This window comes from Moschus berezovskii, chromosome 4 (genome assembly GCF_049115385.1).
Source record: "Moschus berezovskii isolate FMDL1 chromosome 4, NW_MosBer_1.0, whole genome shotgun sequence".
NCBI lineage: Eukaryota > Metazoa > Chordata > Mammalia > Artiodactyla > Moschidae > Moschus > Moschus berezovskii.
This window is the reverse complement of record NC_142463.1, coordinates 110,677,938-110,693,006: the sequence shown is the minus strand read 5'-3', so window position 1 is coordinate 110,693,006 and position 15,069 is coordinate 110,677,938. Positions and strand designations below refer to the sequence as shown.

Here is a 15,069-nt window from a genome sequence, read left to right as displayed (position 1 = left end):
TTAGGCCTTTCCCAGGCTGCACAGGTTCGGAGGGCAGGGTCCTCCAGGGGTCACAGGAGCAGCTCAGAGCTCCCGGCCTGGGGATGGTGAGGGTTCGGGGTCCAGCCACACAGGCGCAGAAGCACCCTGAGGTCCGTGGGGAAACCTTGGGCCTCTTGGCCAGATGTCTGGCCAGGAAGCCCTGTTGTTGCCCACACATACTTGTGCCAAACCAGAACAGTGACCACCTCCAGAAACCCTTCCCTAAGGGTTCTGACCCTGCTGGCTTGACACTGACCCTGGCACAGCTGGTCTTCCCCATCAGTGGGGCCCTCGGAGGCAAGCAGGGGCTCAGGGTCCTCGTCCATCATTGTCCCCAGAACTCGGGCACTGGGGCTGGACAGACAAGAGTTCATGAGTGGGCAAGTGTCTGATTGTCCTGCATTGAGAGCAATAATGGTGGTGATCAGAGGGGCTGTCCCTGAGGGGCAGAGGCCTCATTGTCCTGAAGGGGTGAGGAAGGAGCCCCTTTGGCCCCTGTCCCCACCATCTCCTTGACCTGCTCATTGTCACCCTGTTGACCCAGCCTGAATGGATGGGCCACCGTGTGCAGGGGACCGCTGGTGCTAAGCTAGGGGCTACAGGAAAGATGGGGGAGGGGCTCAGTCGCAGGGCAGCAGAGAGGCTCCTAGGATACCCTAGGAGCTAGGACGTTTCTTGCCCTCTGAGCTATCTGCCTGAAAGCAGTGATGGAGGAGCACTCCATACCCAAACTGCAAATGATGATGGCTCAGTCCATCACTCAGTCTGAACGACCTATGGACTGGGTGCTGGGCACCAGAGGAAAAGCTATGGGAGGGAGGAGGAAATGTAGAGTGAAAAACCAAGGGCCTGGTTTTGAAGAGTTCAGCCCTGGACAGAGTCCCCTGAGCCATGAAACCAGGGTTCTGGATCTTGTAGATCTCAGCAGTGTCTTGGGCTGTGAGCAGCTTCGAGGGAGTAATAGAGCCTCAACTGTTTGGTTACAGGACTTTCAGGGCCATCTCTTGTTGGGCAGCTACCACTCTGTCCCTCCTTTCTCAAGGACCTCTTGGTGGGCCACCCTGGGACCTGCAGCCTTTCCTCCCTTAGAAGCTGGTAACTGTCCTCTCCCAGGGAGGGTTCAATTGTCACTTCTTCAGGAAGCCTCCCTGGATTGAGATGGGAGTAGCCCGAGCTGGAGCAGCCCCATTTTGTCAAGCCTGGAGGAGATTTGGTTATGGTCAGAAAAGAACCAGAGTGAAAGGGAAAAGATCAGGTGGGAAAATGCCGGTGGTGTGTAAATGAATACTCATATATTGGAGCTTTACCTACTCAGGCCAAGCAAGGGCAGGGAGGGTCTTATCCTCAAGTCTGTCCTTCCCTATAAGTCTTTCAGATCTTGGAGGACTGCTCGGGGAGTTCAGGGGCAGAACAGGTCAGCTGACTGTACCTGGATCTTTCCAGGGCTAGATGGAAGTCTCTGCAGGATGGAATGGGGGATGGGCCTCTGCTTGCCCAGACTTCCACCCTCCTGGGGCTCATAGGACAGGATACCTTTCTGCAATCTCAGCAGTCATTCTTCTGCCTCAGCACAAGGATCTCCCTCCAACATACTGATCCCAGCCAGCAATGGGGCAGGGGAGGCTGTGGAGGAAGGAGGGAATTTCAAGGGGAAGGACCAAGTCTATTTGGGCCACAAAAGGGGGGGGCCCATGGAGCACTTGTCCCTCAACAGCCCTCCTTGTTCCTCAGCTCTGTGCTGACCTCTTTCTCCAGCTCAACTCAGTCCCTTTAACTACAGTGAGGATGGAGCCTCCTGGGAACACCTTTTGCCCCATCCCAGGACTAGGCCCCAGAAATCCCTCCTAGGGTTTGGCCTTGAGGAAGAGGTCTGTAGTCTTGTTCACTCCTGTCAGAAGCCTGGGGAGCAGCAGGAGAGGGCAGAGGGGCTCCCAGCACTTCAGGTTTGGGAAAAGAGCTCTGGTCTACTGGAAGGATGGATTCCTAGTCGAATGAAAGATCTGGAAGCCCTAGCACCGCCTGACATGTGATGGGGACTGGGTGCTCAGAAAAGTCTTGTGGCAGCAATAGTAAGGACCAGAGCTGAAGCTGGCAGGAAGGCCTTTAGGCTGCAGAAGGACTTCGATTCTTGGTAGAAGATACTGGAGCATGAAGGTCCCAGCTTCCTCTGCTGGGACGGGAGCGCCCTCTGGTGGTCTGATGGTGTCAGGCCGATGGAAGCCCTGGGCCTGCCTTCCCCATTCCCTACAGCAATTCTGAATTGCCCTTCCTAGTCCCCAATCCTCAGACTCCAGACAGGTACCTAAGTTGGTGCCTAGGGGCTGGCTGCTTCCAGCTTCTGAGGAGTTAGTGGCAAAAGAATTCCTTATGCTACTCTTAAGCCTCCCGGGGCCCTCTTCCTATTCTGTTCAGAGGCCACCCAAGTTGAGGGTCAGAGTGGCATTCACTCTAGAATAGGAAGAGCTCTCTAGCAGACTGAGCTGTCTTGTAACAAACACACACTTGCTGAAGGGGAATGAGCTCCCTGTCTCTGGAAGCAAGTAAGCGCAGTCTGGGCATTGCCCTCATAGAAGACAGCATCCTAGGGAGAGTTCCTTAGACCCAAGGAGGCAGGATGTTGTCACCAGTCAGGTCTTTTTTCACCTGAGGTTCTAATATTGTGAGTTAGATGGTGCGAGAAACTCCCCAAATTCTCCATGCACAAAAATAAAGGAGTCAGCGTCCTTGGTGACCACGGTGTTTATCACCCTCGGGGAGCCAGGCCCTGACTCGGGCTTCAGTCACTGAGTGGCACTGGCCCAGGGACTCAGCCGTCCCGTGAGTGCCTCACTTGTAGGGCGTGGGGTTGGGTGGGGGTGAGTGAGGCTCTCTGCTCACCATGGCCAGTTATAGCCACCTGGCTCCTCCACCACTTGCCCAGCCTTCCACCACCCCTCCCCCAAGGCTCCCTATGGAAAGGAGCTCCTGTCTTCTTTCCTGCAGCAGAAGTGATGGGAGCTAATAATGAGGAGCTTCCCCACGGTAGGCAGTCATCCTCTTCTAAAAGCAGAGCATCCTTCCAAGGGCTGGAAGCGGGTTAGGCCTGAGTCTCTGTTTCCTCTGATCCTTGGGCTAAATGCTCATGTTCCCCAGGCACCTGGAGGGCAGGGATGGAAGGGCAGGTGAAGGGTCAGCTCTAGAGGACGGAGACCACAGCTTAAGGGTGAACCCCAGAGAAGCAGGAACAGGGGAGGAAGGAAAGAGGCAGGCTGGACCAGAGGAGGCGAGGCAGGGAAGGGGGCGTTTGAGGGTGAGAGGGCCCTAAGGGCCTGCGACATCTCACCTCCCAGTAAATCTGGTCCTCATAGCACTGGGAGTCTGGTGGGGAGTCCAGGATGGGCAGCCTCAGCAGGAGCCCTGGCGGCAGTAGGGGACAGTGTGAGGCTTTTTGCTGCCCCCATAGGGGAGGTTGCTACCCAGTACCACAGAGCACAGAGGAGCTGGGAGGCATGAGGTCAGTGTGATGCCTGACACAGGCAAATCACAGCAGTATTTATCAAGCACCACTTCTGCTAGGTTCTGCTGTGCAAAATGCGTGACAAAGCACTGCCTCCCTGAGTAATCACAGCAGCCCTGCAAGGTGAATACGATCCCTGAATTACAGAGAAGGGGACCAAGGTTCAGAGAAGTAACATACTAAAGTGTGCACAGCGGGAACGCATCAAATAGTGAGTCTGTCGTGAACCACAGCTTGTAGGCTTTCTGTGGGCTCCTCTCCAAGAGGGATGCAGAAAGTGTTTCTTGAGTAAGTAAGTAATTAAATGAATGAATGAACTCTTATTTAAGGATAAGATCTCAAGGTGAGAGCAGGAAGATGGGGATACCGAAGCACATGTTTAATTTTGAAGGCCAGACATTAGGAGGGACTGCCTGACCTGGCATCAGTGGGCAGGCTGCCTCTGTGGAAGGTTTTTGTGCCCCAGTCTATTGATGAGCCAGCCAGGTCTCTTCCCTCCTGGCCCCTACCTCAGCACCAGCCCCAGCCCGAGAGATGGCACCACAGGCCTCAGGGCCTCAGCCTGAGGTTGGGCTGCCCTCTTGTGGGAAGAGGGAGCAGCACACACGCAAGCCACAGAGGGGAGGGATTGGTCAGCCCCTAATTGGTCAGCAGGCTTCCCTCCTTCCTTTGCAACCAGAAGGGAGAAAGTACCCGCTTGGTCCTCCTTACCTGGGGGAAGTTACCCCTGAACACTAACTCCGCCCTGCACCCGGCACGATGTAGGTGTTCAATAGAGTAAATGAACGTCAGGGGAATGGGATTGATCCAGTGGCCCTTCCTCCAGAGAAGCCACCCATCTCTGTCTTCTGCCCTCCCTGGAGCCCCTCCTGCCAACTCCCGACCCCAGCCAAGGTCACTCACCTCCAAGGCCCCCACCCACAGAGGCAAATGTCAGTGTGACAAACAGCCCGAAGAGCTGGTGCATGGCCTGAGATGTGGCACTGCGCTGGCCCTCGGCTATGAGTGGAAACACACTCTCTAGGCTGCGGGGAGAGAAGGGTGAGGGGAGACAGGGACGGAGCTCGGAGCCAGGGCTGGTCAGCGCATCAGTGCCCTGCCCCGCTTTCTGCAGCAGCCGAAAGGGCCCTGGGGAGCCAGCCAGGCTGAGTCACCTCCAGGCCTTTGCTCCAATTGAGCCCATTGGAGGGGAACACCCTCCCATCCCCAGTGTGCCAGCAACACCCTCACAGCTTTCGAGGCTCAGTTTGAGGGTCACTTTTGCCTCCCCTCTGCCCTGAGCCCTGATGTGCAAAAGTCTATCCTAAGGGTCAGTGTCTCTTCCTTGACAGTGTTGAAATCATTATTCAACGACCTCCTGCTGCACTTGACCGAGGACCAAGAAGGCAGTCCCCAGTCTTGTTCCCCTGTTTCTTCAGCTTCCAGGGTCTGGATGAATGAATGAAAGAGATCAGACAGCTTTTCTGTGTTGGTGGTGATCCACAAAAGCAGGAAGAGACTGAGGGAGTTAGTTCCAGGGGGATAATGATTCCATTGAGGACTGGGGGTGGGGTGAGGGTGGGGAGAACTCACCCATCTCCGTAAGCTTCATGGGTGGCCAACCCCGCCACAAGGACCCCCAGGAGGGCTCCCAGGACCCCCGGCATCCCATGGAGGTTGTGTACACCACATGTATCTTGGACCTTGAGTTTGGACTCAAGGATGGGCTGGAGGAGAGGACAGCAATCATGAGTCTCATGTGTCCCCCTCACCCAGGCCTGTTGGAGAAGAGGAAGGGTGTGAAGACCCCCTGCCCTGCTCAGGGCCCGAGGGGCTTATGTACCGTGAAGAACTTGTATCCCAGTGTGGAGATGGCCCCAGCCAGGAAGCCAGCTGCCAGAGCCCCAAAGGGTGTCAGCATCATTTCCGCTGATGTCCCCACTACAACCCCTCCGGCCAGCGCGGCGTTCTGCACGTGGACCTAAGGGAGCACAGAACAGCAAGGCTCTGGAGGCCCTTTCTGATCGTCACTCCCACCCCAAGCCCGCCCACCACAGTGCCACCTGCCGCTTTTCCACCATCTAATCCTCTACCTCACATATGGTCCTAAGCTCGTCTCCTGCTCTGACCCCAACGCCTCCAGTGTAGATGTAGCCCCCTGTGCCTCTGCCCTTACCTGTTCCCCTGGAGGATCAACCTGGCAGGGTCTCAGACCTCTCCCTGGCCTCCCACTCCATCCCTCTGCCTCTCCCCCATACCATGTCCAGCCGTCCATCCCCCCCGACAAGGGCTGACAAGGCGAAGGTGCTGAGGGTGCTGGCGGTCAAGGAGTAGTATGTGTTGAGAGCGGTCCGATGCTGCCCGTCCCCCAGGGCAGTGGGCGCAGAGTTGAAACTAGGCCAGAAGATCCACAGGAAGACGGTCCCTAAACGGTGGGCAGGCAGGCAGAATGAGAGGAAGGAAGTGACTCCCTCACAAGGTGCAAGTTGTGTAACTGCAGTCAAGCCACCTACTCTCATCAGCCTCAGTTTCCTCGTCTGTAAAGTGGGGACAGTGACACCGACCTCAGGAAGTGAGGACGGAGTGCGATGGTGCACACCGAGGACCTAACCACGGCCTGTCCCCTCAGTGTCAGTCGCTCAGTCGAGTCCGGCTCTTTGCGACCACGTGGACTGTGGCCCGCCGGGCTCCTCCGTCCAAGGGATTCTTCAGGCAAGAGTGCTAGAGTGGATAGCTACTCCTTCCTCCAGGAGATCTTCCAGGCATCAAACACAGGTCTCCTGCATCGCAGCTGGATTCTTTACCGGTTGAGCCACCAGAGAAATCCAAACACGGCCTCACTGTTGTTCAGTAGCCCAGCTGCGTCCGACTCCTTGTGACCCAGTGGACTGCAGCACACCAGGCCTCCCTATCCTTTACCGTGTCCCGGAGCTTGCTCAAACTCATGTCCGTTGAGCTGGTGATGCCATCCAACCATCTCATCCTCTGTCGTCCCCTTCTCCTCCCACCTTCAATCTTTCCCAGCATCAGGGTCTTTTCCAGTGAGTCGACTCTTCACATCAGGTGGCCAAAGCATTGCAGCTTCAGCTTCAGTCCTTCCAATATTCAGGGTTGATTTCCTTTAGGATTGACTGGTTTGATCTCCTTGTTGTCCAAGGGACTCTCAAGTGTCTTCCATGGCCTAGCTGGTACCATTGAAGGGTACTGGCATGAGAGGGAGTTAGTTACTTGATTGAAAACCACGGCGGGGTTGAGTTTAAGTATCAGAAAAGGAAAGAAAAAAAAAGGCAAAGGGCACCACATGTCAGGCACGAATCTGGTACTTGATATCCATAACAGGAAAATCATTTGTTTTATAACCTCAACTGCCACCTGGAGAGGGTGGGCCCTGTCCTGAGCACTGATGGGTTGGGCCTGGTCATCTAGGGCAGGGACTGGGAGCTCCATAGGCCCTGCTGCCCTGTGAGCTTCCCAGGTCAGTCCTGGAGGGAGAGGTGGGAGGCAAGGGAGGAGGGGCCTGGGGACCCTGTGGGGTAGGGCCAGCATGGCGAAGGGGCTTGAGGGACTGCCCCTTAGTCCCGAGTGGTCCTTGGGTTGCGATGGGACTTCTGCACCTCCGCAGTCTACAGTAAAATGTGCCACACATACACATGTGTCTTCTGAGAAGAGTTTTGGGAAGAATCAAGGAAGAGACCCATTTTCCTGTCCAGCAGGAGCTGGGAGGCAGAGGAAATCTGAGAATGGAAGCCTCCCAGGGAAGCACATAAATCTTCGGGAGGCCTTTGAACTTCAAACCAAACTTATCAAAGGGCAAGGAGGCCTCAGTTGACCTAAGGTTTCATGTGCTCTGTTTCACAACACACCCAGATGTGAGCAAGAAACACAAGGCAAGTCTCTTTTTAATGTAAGAATGGGCACTTCAGTAACTACGCAACACTACCTTCAAAAAGGTAAAATACCAATTTCCTTTCCTGACTCATCAGTGAATGGAGAGGAGCAGAGGTACAGGCTTAGAAGAAATAGTGGTGATGAGGGTGCTTGCAGGTCAGACCCTACTCCTCCCAGGGGTGACCTGTGACCTCTCCTCCTCTCCTGAGTGTGCCAGGGCTTCCAGGAAATCTGCTGGGAGGAAGTGTCCTCAGGAGGTGGGAGGCAGCACCAAGGGAAAAGGCCCAGAGGTTAGGGATGGGGAGAAGCTGAGTCTGGCTGGAGAGAGGGGGAGAAAGGGGTGGGGAGTGGGGAGGGGAATGGGAGCAAATTAGTGCAGGGGCCAGCATGCCTAACTGAGGAGTCTGGTATTTAACTGTGGGTAGGGGGGGCCCTGAAGGCCTTTAAACAGAGATAGGTACCATCAGACTTGGATTTAGAAAGGCCCCTGGGATGGATCTCAGGCTTCCCTGGTGGCTCAGACAGTAAAGAATCCACCTGCAATGCAGGAGACCTGGGTTCGATCCCTGGGTCAGGAAGATCCCCTGGAAGAGGGTAGGGCAACCCACTCTAGTATTCCTGCCTGAAGAATCCCATGGACAAAGGAGCCTGGCGGGCTACAGTCCACAGGGTCACAAAGAGTTGGACAAGACTGAACGACTAACACCTTCATGAACATTTTCTGGGATGGAGCCCTGAGATCCATGAGCTCTGAGTTCTAAGAACCTGTCATAAAACTACCAAAAATGATAAGCAAGGGTCCCCAGGCTCTGATGGAAGAGTTGGAAGTCCGAGTTGGAAGGGAGTTCCCTGCCAGAACCCCAAGACTTATAGGTGGCACCCCAAGACCAGGCCTGGATATGAACTGGCCCCTTACCCACCACACCTCGGGAGGCCTCACCAATCATGGCAAAGAGGTCCGAATGGTAGATGGAGCTCTGGCGATGCTTGCTCTTCTCCAGTTGGGGCCTATAGAGGACCCGGGAGAGGATCAGCCCGAAGTAAGCACCAAAAGTGTGGATAGTCATGGAGCCTCCTGCATCCTTCACCTGGGGAGGTGGGGCTGAGGTGGAGGGGCAGCCCCTTGCCCCACTCCTACGCCATGCCTTCCCTACTCAGGGCCTGGCCATACCCACTCCTCACCCCATCCCCATCCAAACTCACCTCCAGGAGACTAAGGAGGACAAACTCGTTGAGGCCAAACAGCACCACCTCCAGCAGGGCCATGAGCAGCAGCTGAACCGGCCCAGTCTTGCCCAGTATGGCCCCAAAGGAGATAAGCACAGCCCCAGCACAGAAGTCAGCATTGATCATGCTGGGGGGTTGGGAAGGGGAGGGTAAGGGGGGCTGGAAACAAGGGCAGTCCGGGGCAGGGGGGGGGGGCAGGGCAATGAACGCACCAGGCTAAATTCCTCCCTGGGAGGTGGGAAGGGATCACCTCTCTTTTTTTGTGGAGATTCTGGGATTTGGCAAACAAAGCCCAGGACAAGAGGAAGAACCAGATTTTGAATCAACAGGGAGCATTGCCCTTTTCCATGAGGCTATCTATCCTCCCAACAGCTCGTGAGTAATAAGGGGCCTAACAGGAGGTGTGGGTCAGGGATGGGAGAAGAAATCAGGCAACAAGAACAGGCAGGGTGCCGAAAAGAAATCGACTGATAGGTCAAAAACCTCGGTCAGGGAGCAGACTTGGAAGACTAGGCTTGAGCTGGGTCCCTTGGGCAGGGGCCTCCCAGATAGACCTAGGGGAGCCAGGGAGGCCACTGCTGCCCACCTCTCCACGCCGACAAGGATGTAGCCACCACGGAAGGAGTGGAAGAAGCCCTGGATGAGCGTGGACCACTGCAGGGCAAAGGCAGCCAAGAGAAAGGTGAAGCCCACGCTGCCGAAGCCGTAGCGCTGCAGGAAGGCCATGAGGAAGCCGAAACCCACGAAGATCATGGCATGCACATCCTGGAAGCCTGCGAGGGGGGCATTTGGGACTACTCAGGCCACCACCCATCTACCAATCAGCCATCCTGCCGCACCCCCCAGCTCTCACCAGCCAGTGCAGCCTTGAGGCTGGAGCCAAGCCTATAAAATCCCCCAAGGCGTGGCCAGGCCTCCCAGCCTGGCTCACTGGTGCAGAGCTGCCCAGCTTGGAGCAGTGGGACCCCCACCATCCCTGTTGTCCCCAGGTCAGAGCAAGAGAGTAGAGCCTTCTGCTGTCTTCTCTACCCCACTCAACTGCCCAATCCCTGGGTCATTATGACCGGTGAAAAGCCCCACCTTTCCTGTGCGGTTTCCTGCAGTAGCCCCTGCCCTCTGTGATGGAAATTCTCTTCCCGTTCTGGTCTTTGTGCTGGAAGTTCATCTTGATGTCTAACCTCCATTCCTCATACTTCAGAATCTATGCCTCTCCAATTTAAGGGTTTTAAATATTACAAATTAATTGATAAAATAACTGTTAACTTTGTAGAACTGTATAAAATAACTTTAATAACTTTGTTAAAAGGTTATCTCGGGGAAAAAAGGAATTGAAGGGAGGGGGAGGGCTGCTGAGCCGCACAACTCTGGTGCAAGTAATGCTCCCTGGAGATTTACAATATGGCCACTTATGGGAAGGAAGATTTTACCCTTTAGTTTGCTTCTTTAAGGTATACTTTGGATACCTTAATTTTATAGATGAATCACTTGAATTTTTTGTGTCAGTGGGGTTTCTGGGGAGGGACACTTGGGGTCTTTTCTGTTTGCTTTCCATTCTGTGTACAAAAATCTAAAATAATAAACAGCCATCTTGAAAAGGAGACGCATACAACAATTTGCTTTGTATTATTTTGTTTTGTGCCCCTCCCACCATCTGCGTGTAAATAGGGCTAGAAACACAACCTCGGGCGCTGCTCAGCCAGTGCCTCTTGCCCTGTTTCCTTTGCCTTGGGTCTATGTGTCAGTAATGCTGTGCTTTAATTGAGAAACACTAGAAGAACATTTGAGTGCATTATTGCATCTGTTGCAAATAACTTATTGAGAAACAGGGTCAGCCAACCGTGACCCTAAACTCTCCTTTCCTAGATCCGGGTGGGAAACTTCTCCTGGAACTTAGTACTAGGACGCGCCGTCTTCCCTAAGGATCTGCTTTCCTTCTCTCATTTGTTAGATGTTTACTAAGAAGTCATAGAACTAAAAACAAACAAACAAACAAACCTAAGCAGTCATGCATCAGACTCTGGGAATGCAGCTGTCGCTGGAAAGCAGACATCAAAGGAATCAAAGAATCACGTATGTGAGGCTTCCTTTATTCTGATGAGAACATGTAACTGTCCATATTTCCCCTTTTTCTTGGCTGCCTGTAGCTCAAAGCTACATTGGAATTTCAACTATATCAGCTATAGGCCTTCACAGTGTTCATTATTTGTGTTCTTCTCTGCTTTTCTTTTCTTATTCACATGTTTTTGTTGTAAATGAATTCAAGTAGAAAGAGGCAGATCACAAAGAAAAAAAAATCACAATCACCTTTTTTGTTTAAAGGTAAAGAAGCAACAACAAGGGATTTCCCTGGTGGTCCAGCAGCTAAGACTCTCTGCTCCCAATGCAGATGGCCTGGGTTCAATCCCTGGTTGGGGAACTAGATCCCACATGTGACTACTAAAGATCCTGACGGCCACATCTAAGACCCAGCACAGCCAAACAAATAAATAAGAACCGTCAACAAGCCAAATACGTACTTCTGAACTTTAGAATGCAATCAATAACTTTGAGAGAAGCAAATTTGTGTGTGTGTGTGCTAAGTATGGGCTGATAGGAAAGGAGTTTGCCAGCCCCTGCAGAGGGTTGGGTACATGCAGCCCCTACGGCCAAGGGGGTGAAGGTCTGGAGGTCCACTGGCCTCATTAGATGTCCCCACCACTGTGTCACTTCTCCAGCCCTGCCCACTCCTCAAGTCACCCAGGTCTCTCTTCCCTCTCAGATCTTAAAACCCAACAGAAAAGGAGAGGGATTGTTTAGATCTCATTATGCAGCCTTAGTTCTTTCAGCCTCACCATCTGACTTGTTTTCTCCTTGTGCAAACAGTAAAGGGGATGCCATGTCTTTTCTTTTGCCCAAGAACAGCAAGACAACAAAAGGGGCTGGGTCACAGGGCTCCGTGCCCAAACCGCTCCAGAACTTGCCTTGAATGGCAATAACATTTACATCTCCCACCTGGGGTTTGTTTGGAATCAAAACTCAAACCGGTGGCTTTTCACCTGGAATCTAAACACCAAGAAATCTCCTTTATTCATTCAATTCCATGGAGTGTTCCAGACATTCTCTGTGGGCTGCGGAGGGTAAGGGGCTATTCCAGCTGGAGGCAGGGGGATAGATACCAACATTCCCTTCAGGGGATCCCTGGGTCCAGCAGCATGGGCATCCCCAACCCCTCCAAACCCATGCACCTTTGGCTGGAGAGAAGGTAAGAGCCCCCCAGGGCCACCTATCACCCTCCCTGCTTCCCTTACTGCCTCTCCCCAACCCCACCAGGCGATTCCTGAACAAGGTCAGACTGTGGGACACGGGAACAGCGACAGCTGGGGCTTTAGCATCTCACAGAGCTGGCTTTAAATTCCAGCACACGCACGCACGCACACACACGCACGCACACACACGCACGCACACACACACACATCCCTACATTTCTCACTGTGTGACCTTGGACAAGTCATTTAACCTCTCTAAGCCTCAGTTTCCTCATCTGTAAAGTGGGGATATAAAATATGAGAAGCAGGAAAAAGGGAGTGATGAGCTGGGGAGGCTATCTTTCCCCACCACTCTACCTTCACCTGCCTTTAAGAGGGCAGATCGGGCTGTATTCTCCTAGAAGAGTCACAAACCACTCTGGTCCCAGTCACACACACCCCTACCCCCACTTCAGGAAGATCCTGTTTCCATCTGTCCTAAATCCCTCTTCTTGCAAGTAAGGTCTCAGAGACAGACAAAAAAGGACCTGTCCATGTTTTTTCTTAGAACCCTTTCTCATCTTTGCTTCTGTGTCTCCTGCATGCTTAGACTTTCCCCCTAGTCTTTCCCCCCTCTTCTTTTCCATGACTTATCTCATGGATTAGAAGGTTTGGAATGTGGGGGCAATGCTGAAGATGGGGAGTCGAGACCGGGCTCTAGGTGGGCTGACTCGCTGTGTCATCTGGCGCAGTCGCAGTATCGCTCTGGTTCTCTCTCCACCTGAGAGGAGTGAGCCAGCTGGGCTCTGAAGGCCCTTCCTGTAGCGATAACAGGCAGGCACTCAGAGCAGCCATGCCCTTGGCGTTGGCTAGTCCCACTGCTTAACAGCGGCAAAACTCCCTTTCATCTCCCAAATCAAAGGGCAGTGGCCACACCACCCTCTGGCCCTGACCACTTCTCCTGGACACAGGGACAGGTGAAGACTCGGCGCATCAAAGCCCCAGGCTCCAGGGACCTCACACCTCCCTCCTTTCCAACCCATCCCCAAGGTCCCAAGTCCACAGGGCTAAAAACCTAGTGCAGAAAGAGGTAGGATTCCTACTGCTATTCCTCTTACTGCAATCCAGGGACAGAAAGCTGTACCTTCAGGGGAGTTTATCATGCAACGGAGGGACAAGGAAGGTCAGGGAGGCCTTTGAAGCAAGCAGGACTTGGAAGCCTTGATTGAGGCCCATGGGAGAAGCAAATAGGGGTTATGACAGGCAGCCAGGTCAGACTCTAGAGCAAGAGCTTACCACTCTCAGTCCACGGACTGTTCCCCCTCCAACTCCCCATCTCTCTGGACAAATGCATGACTCCAAGAGCATGCCATCCCAGCTCTGTGGCTTTGATTTCAGCATCCGTGGCTCACTTATGCAGCCAAAATTGGGGTGAAATGTGAGGAAGGCGGAGTTGTAGCCCCCTCTGCCTAGGCCCAAGCCTCCACCAATACTTTGGCCACCTGATGCAAAGAGCTGATTCACTGGAAAAGACCCTGATGCTGGAAAAGATTGAGGGCAGGAGGAAAAGGGGACATCAGAGGATAAGATGGTTAGATGGCATCACCGACTCAAAGGACATGAATTTGAGCAAACTCCAGGAGATGGTGAAGGACAGGGGAGCCTGGCGTGCTGTGTTCCATGGGTCATAAAGAGTTGGACACGATGGAGCAACTGAACAAAACCAAGCCTCCATTTCACCCTCTTGATCCTCAGCACTGTAAGCTTCATTCTGTTGGGGTTGGGGCTGGAAGAGAGTCAGGTGAGGACAGCTGCCACCAGCTCTGCACACAGAAAGTAAGGTAATAAAAGCTGGGATTTTTATGGGAGACACCCACATTCTGGGCTTTGTTTGAATGTATATCTTTCAAATGGAGGCACCTTTCTTCTCATTGCTCAGATGGGGAAAACTGAGGCTTAGAGACCTGCTCAAACATTTGTAACAAGCCCTGGGAGATTTGGTGCCCTTGGTCCTTCCTGTCCAGGGCCTGAGTCACAAGGCTGGTACCCCAACCTTGAGGGAGAGGCTCTGTCCTCAACACGAAGCAGGGGCTTAAACTTTTCCTTCCTGGGCCTTGTTAGCAGGCAGGTGAGCTGCGGTGCTAGGAGCTTAGGATGACCAAGTCCTAGTTCCAGATCTGTCACTCACATACTAGGTGATCCTGAATAAATCACAGCCCCTTTGAGCCTCAGCTTCCTTCACTGTGAAATGGGTTAATGACCCTGCCTTGCCTCCTCCTCAGGACTGTGGGGCAGCTACTCTGTGATTGGCTGGTGGCTACTTACATCATTTTTTCTCTGACTCTGGAAGAACCAGCTTTGGGGGACTGGGGAAGAAATGTCTGAGTCCACTAGCCTTGGCTGACTTCACAGCTATTAGCTGCATCACTGTCTCCAGCACCCCACCCCCTACCTCCCCTGCTCAGAGGATTTTTTTTTCTCCTTGTGTTCAGGGTGGAGGCCTGAGAAAAGACAGTCTTTAGGCAAAGCCCAGCTAGTCCAACAAGAGAGTAGGTAAAGCTGGAGCTTCAGATTTGGGTTCAAATCCCAGCTTGCTCAGTACTAACAGCAAGACCCTGAACCAGCCACCTAACCTTTCTTAGCTCAGTTTCCCCATCTTGTCTACTTCACAGACTAAAGGAGAAAATGCACGTGCCGCTCTTGGCATGATACCTGGAACGTGGCAGTGAAAGGATATTATAAATCTGGAGCACCTTCATCTCAAAGCAAGAGGACTGCCCACCTAGGGGTAGATCTGGAATCCCTCCCAAGTACTCCCTTCCAAGACGCCAGGGAAACTAAGGGTCCTGAGCTCCCGCGCGCCCTCACCCGCACTCACTTGGGTAGCGAAAGTAAAATTCATTGTCCGCGTTACTGTGGTTGCCCCAGTGCCAGAGGGCAGCGTCGGTTTCACGGTTGTAGCGGACAAAGACCGCAAAGAGGATGGCGGTGGCGCCCTGGAGGAGGAGGCACAGCAGGGGCAGCTGCAGTCGCCGGCCCGCCGAGCGACGGGGAGACCAGGCCATGAGACAGAGGCTGCGAGTCTCAGACCCGGCTGCGGCTCCAGGCGCTTGGCGCGAGCGGACACTCCCGGGGCGGGCGGGGCGGGCAGGTCCCCGAGCCAGGCCCCGCCCACTGAGCTGGCCCCGCCCACCGCGCGGAGGCTCGCCGGAGCCTTCTCACCCGCCCTCAGTT

The 15,069-nt window shown here is 53.8% G+C and overlaps 1 protein-coding gene across 3 annotated transcripts; it reads right to left on the bottom strand.

Annotated features, from left to right (window-relative positions):
* Nucleotides 1–2,754: 2,754 nt before the first annotated feature.
* RHBG (Rh family B glycoprotein) lies at nt 2,755–14,954 on the bottom strand. Of its 3 annotated transcripts, XM_055402572.2 has the most exons (10): nt 14,714–14,954; nt 9,198–9,384; nt 8,588–8,738; nt 8,325–8,472; nt 5,755–5,921; nt 5,340–5,477; nt 5,090–5,223; nt 4,421–4,542; nt 3,344–3,417; nt 2,755–3,157 (listed from the first exon to the last, which is right to left on the bottom strand). In XM_055402572.2, exons 1-10 carry the CDS (start codon nt 14,898–14,900, stop codon nt 3,098–3,100), a joined length of 1,368 nt encoding a protein of 455 aa, XP_055258547.1. In that variant the 5' UTR covers nt 14,901–14,954; the 3' UTR covers nt 2,755–3,097. The 3 variants fall into 3 exon arrangements, with proteins under 3 accessions (XP_055258547.1, XP_055258548.1, XP_055258549.1); XM_055402573.2 differs by lacking the exon at nt 4,421–4,542; XM_055402574.2 differs by lacking the exons at nt 3,344–3,417; nt 4,421–4,542.
* Nucleotides 14,955–15,069: the final 115 nt, after the last annotated feature.

Excerpts from the sequence above, each read along its gene's own strand:
- RHBG (XM_055402572.2), bottom strand. The coding sequence starts at position 14,900 with ATGGCCTGGTCTCCCCGTCGCTCGGCGGGCCGGCGACTGCAGCTGCCC. Across the intron at positions 8,739-9,197 it reads ATCCTTGTCGGCGTGGAGAG|CATGATCAATGCTGACTTCT; the intron begins GTGGGCAGCAGT and ends CCAACCCCCCAG. Across the intron at positions 3,418-4,420 it reads TGTGGGTGGGGGCCTTGGAG|GGCTCCTGCTGAGGCTGCCC; the intron begins GTGAGTGACCTT and ends TACTGCCGCCAG.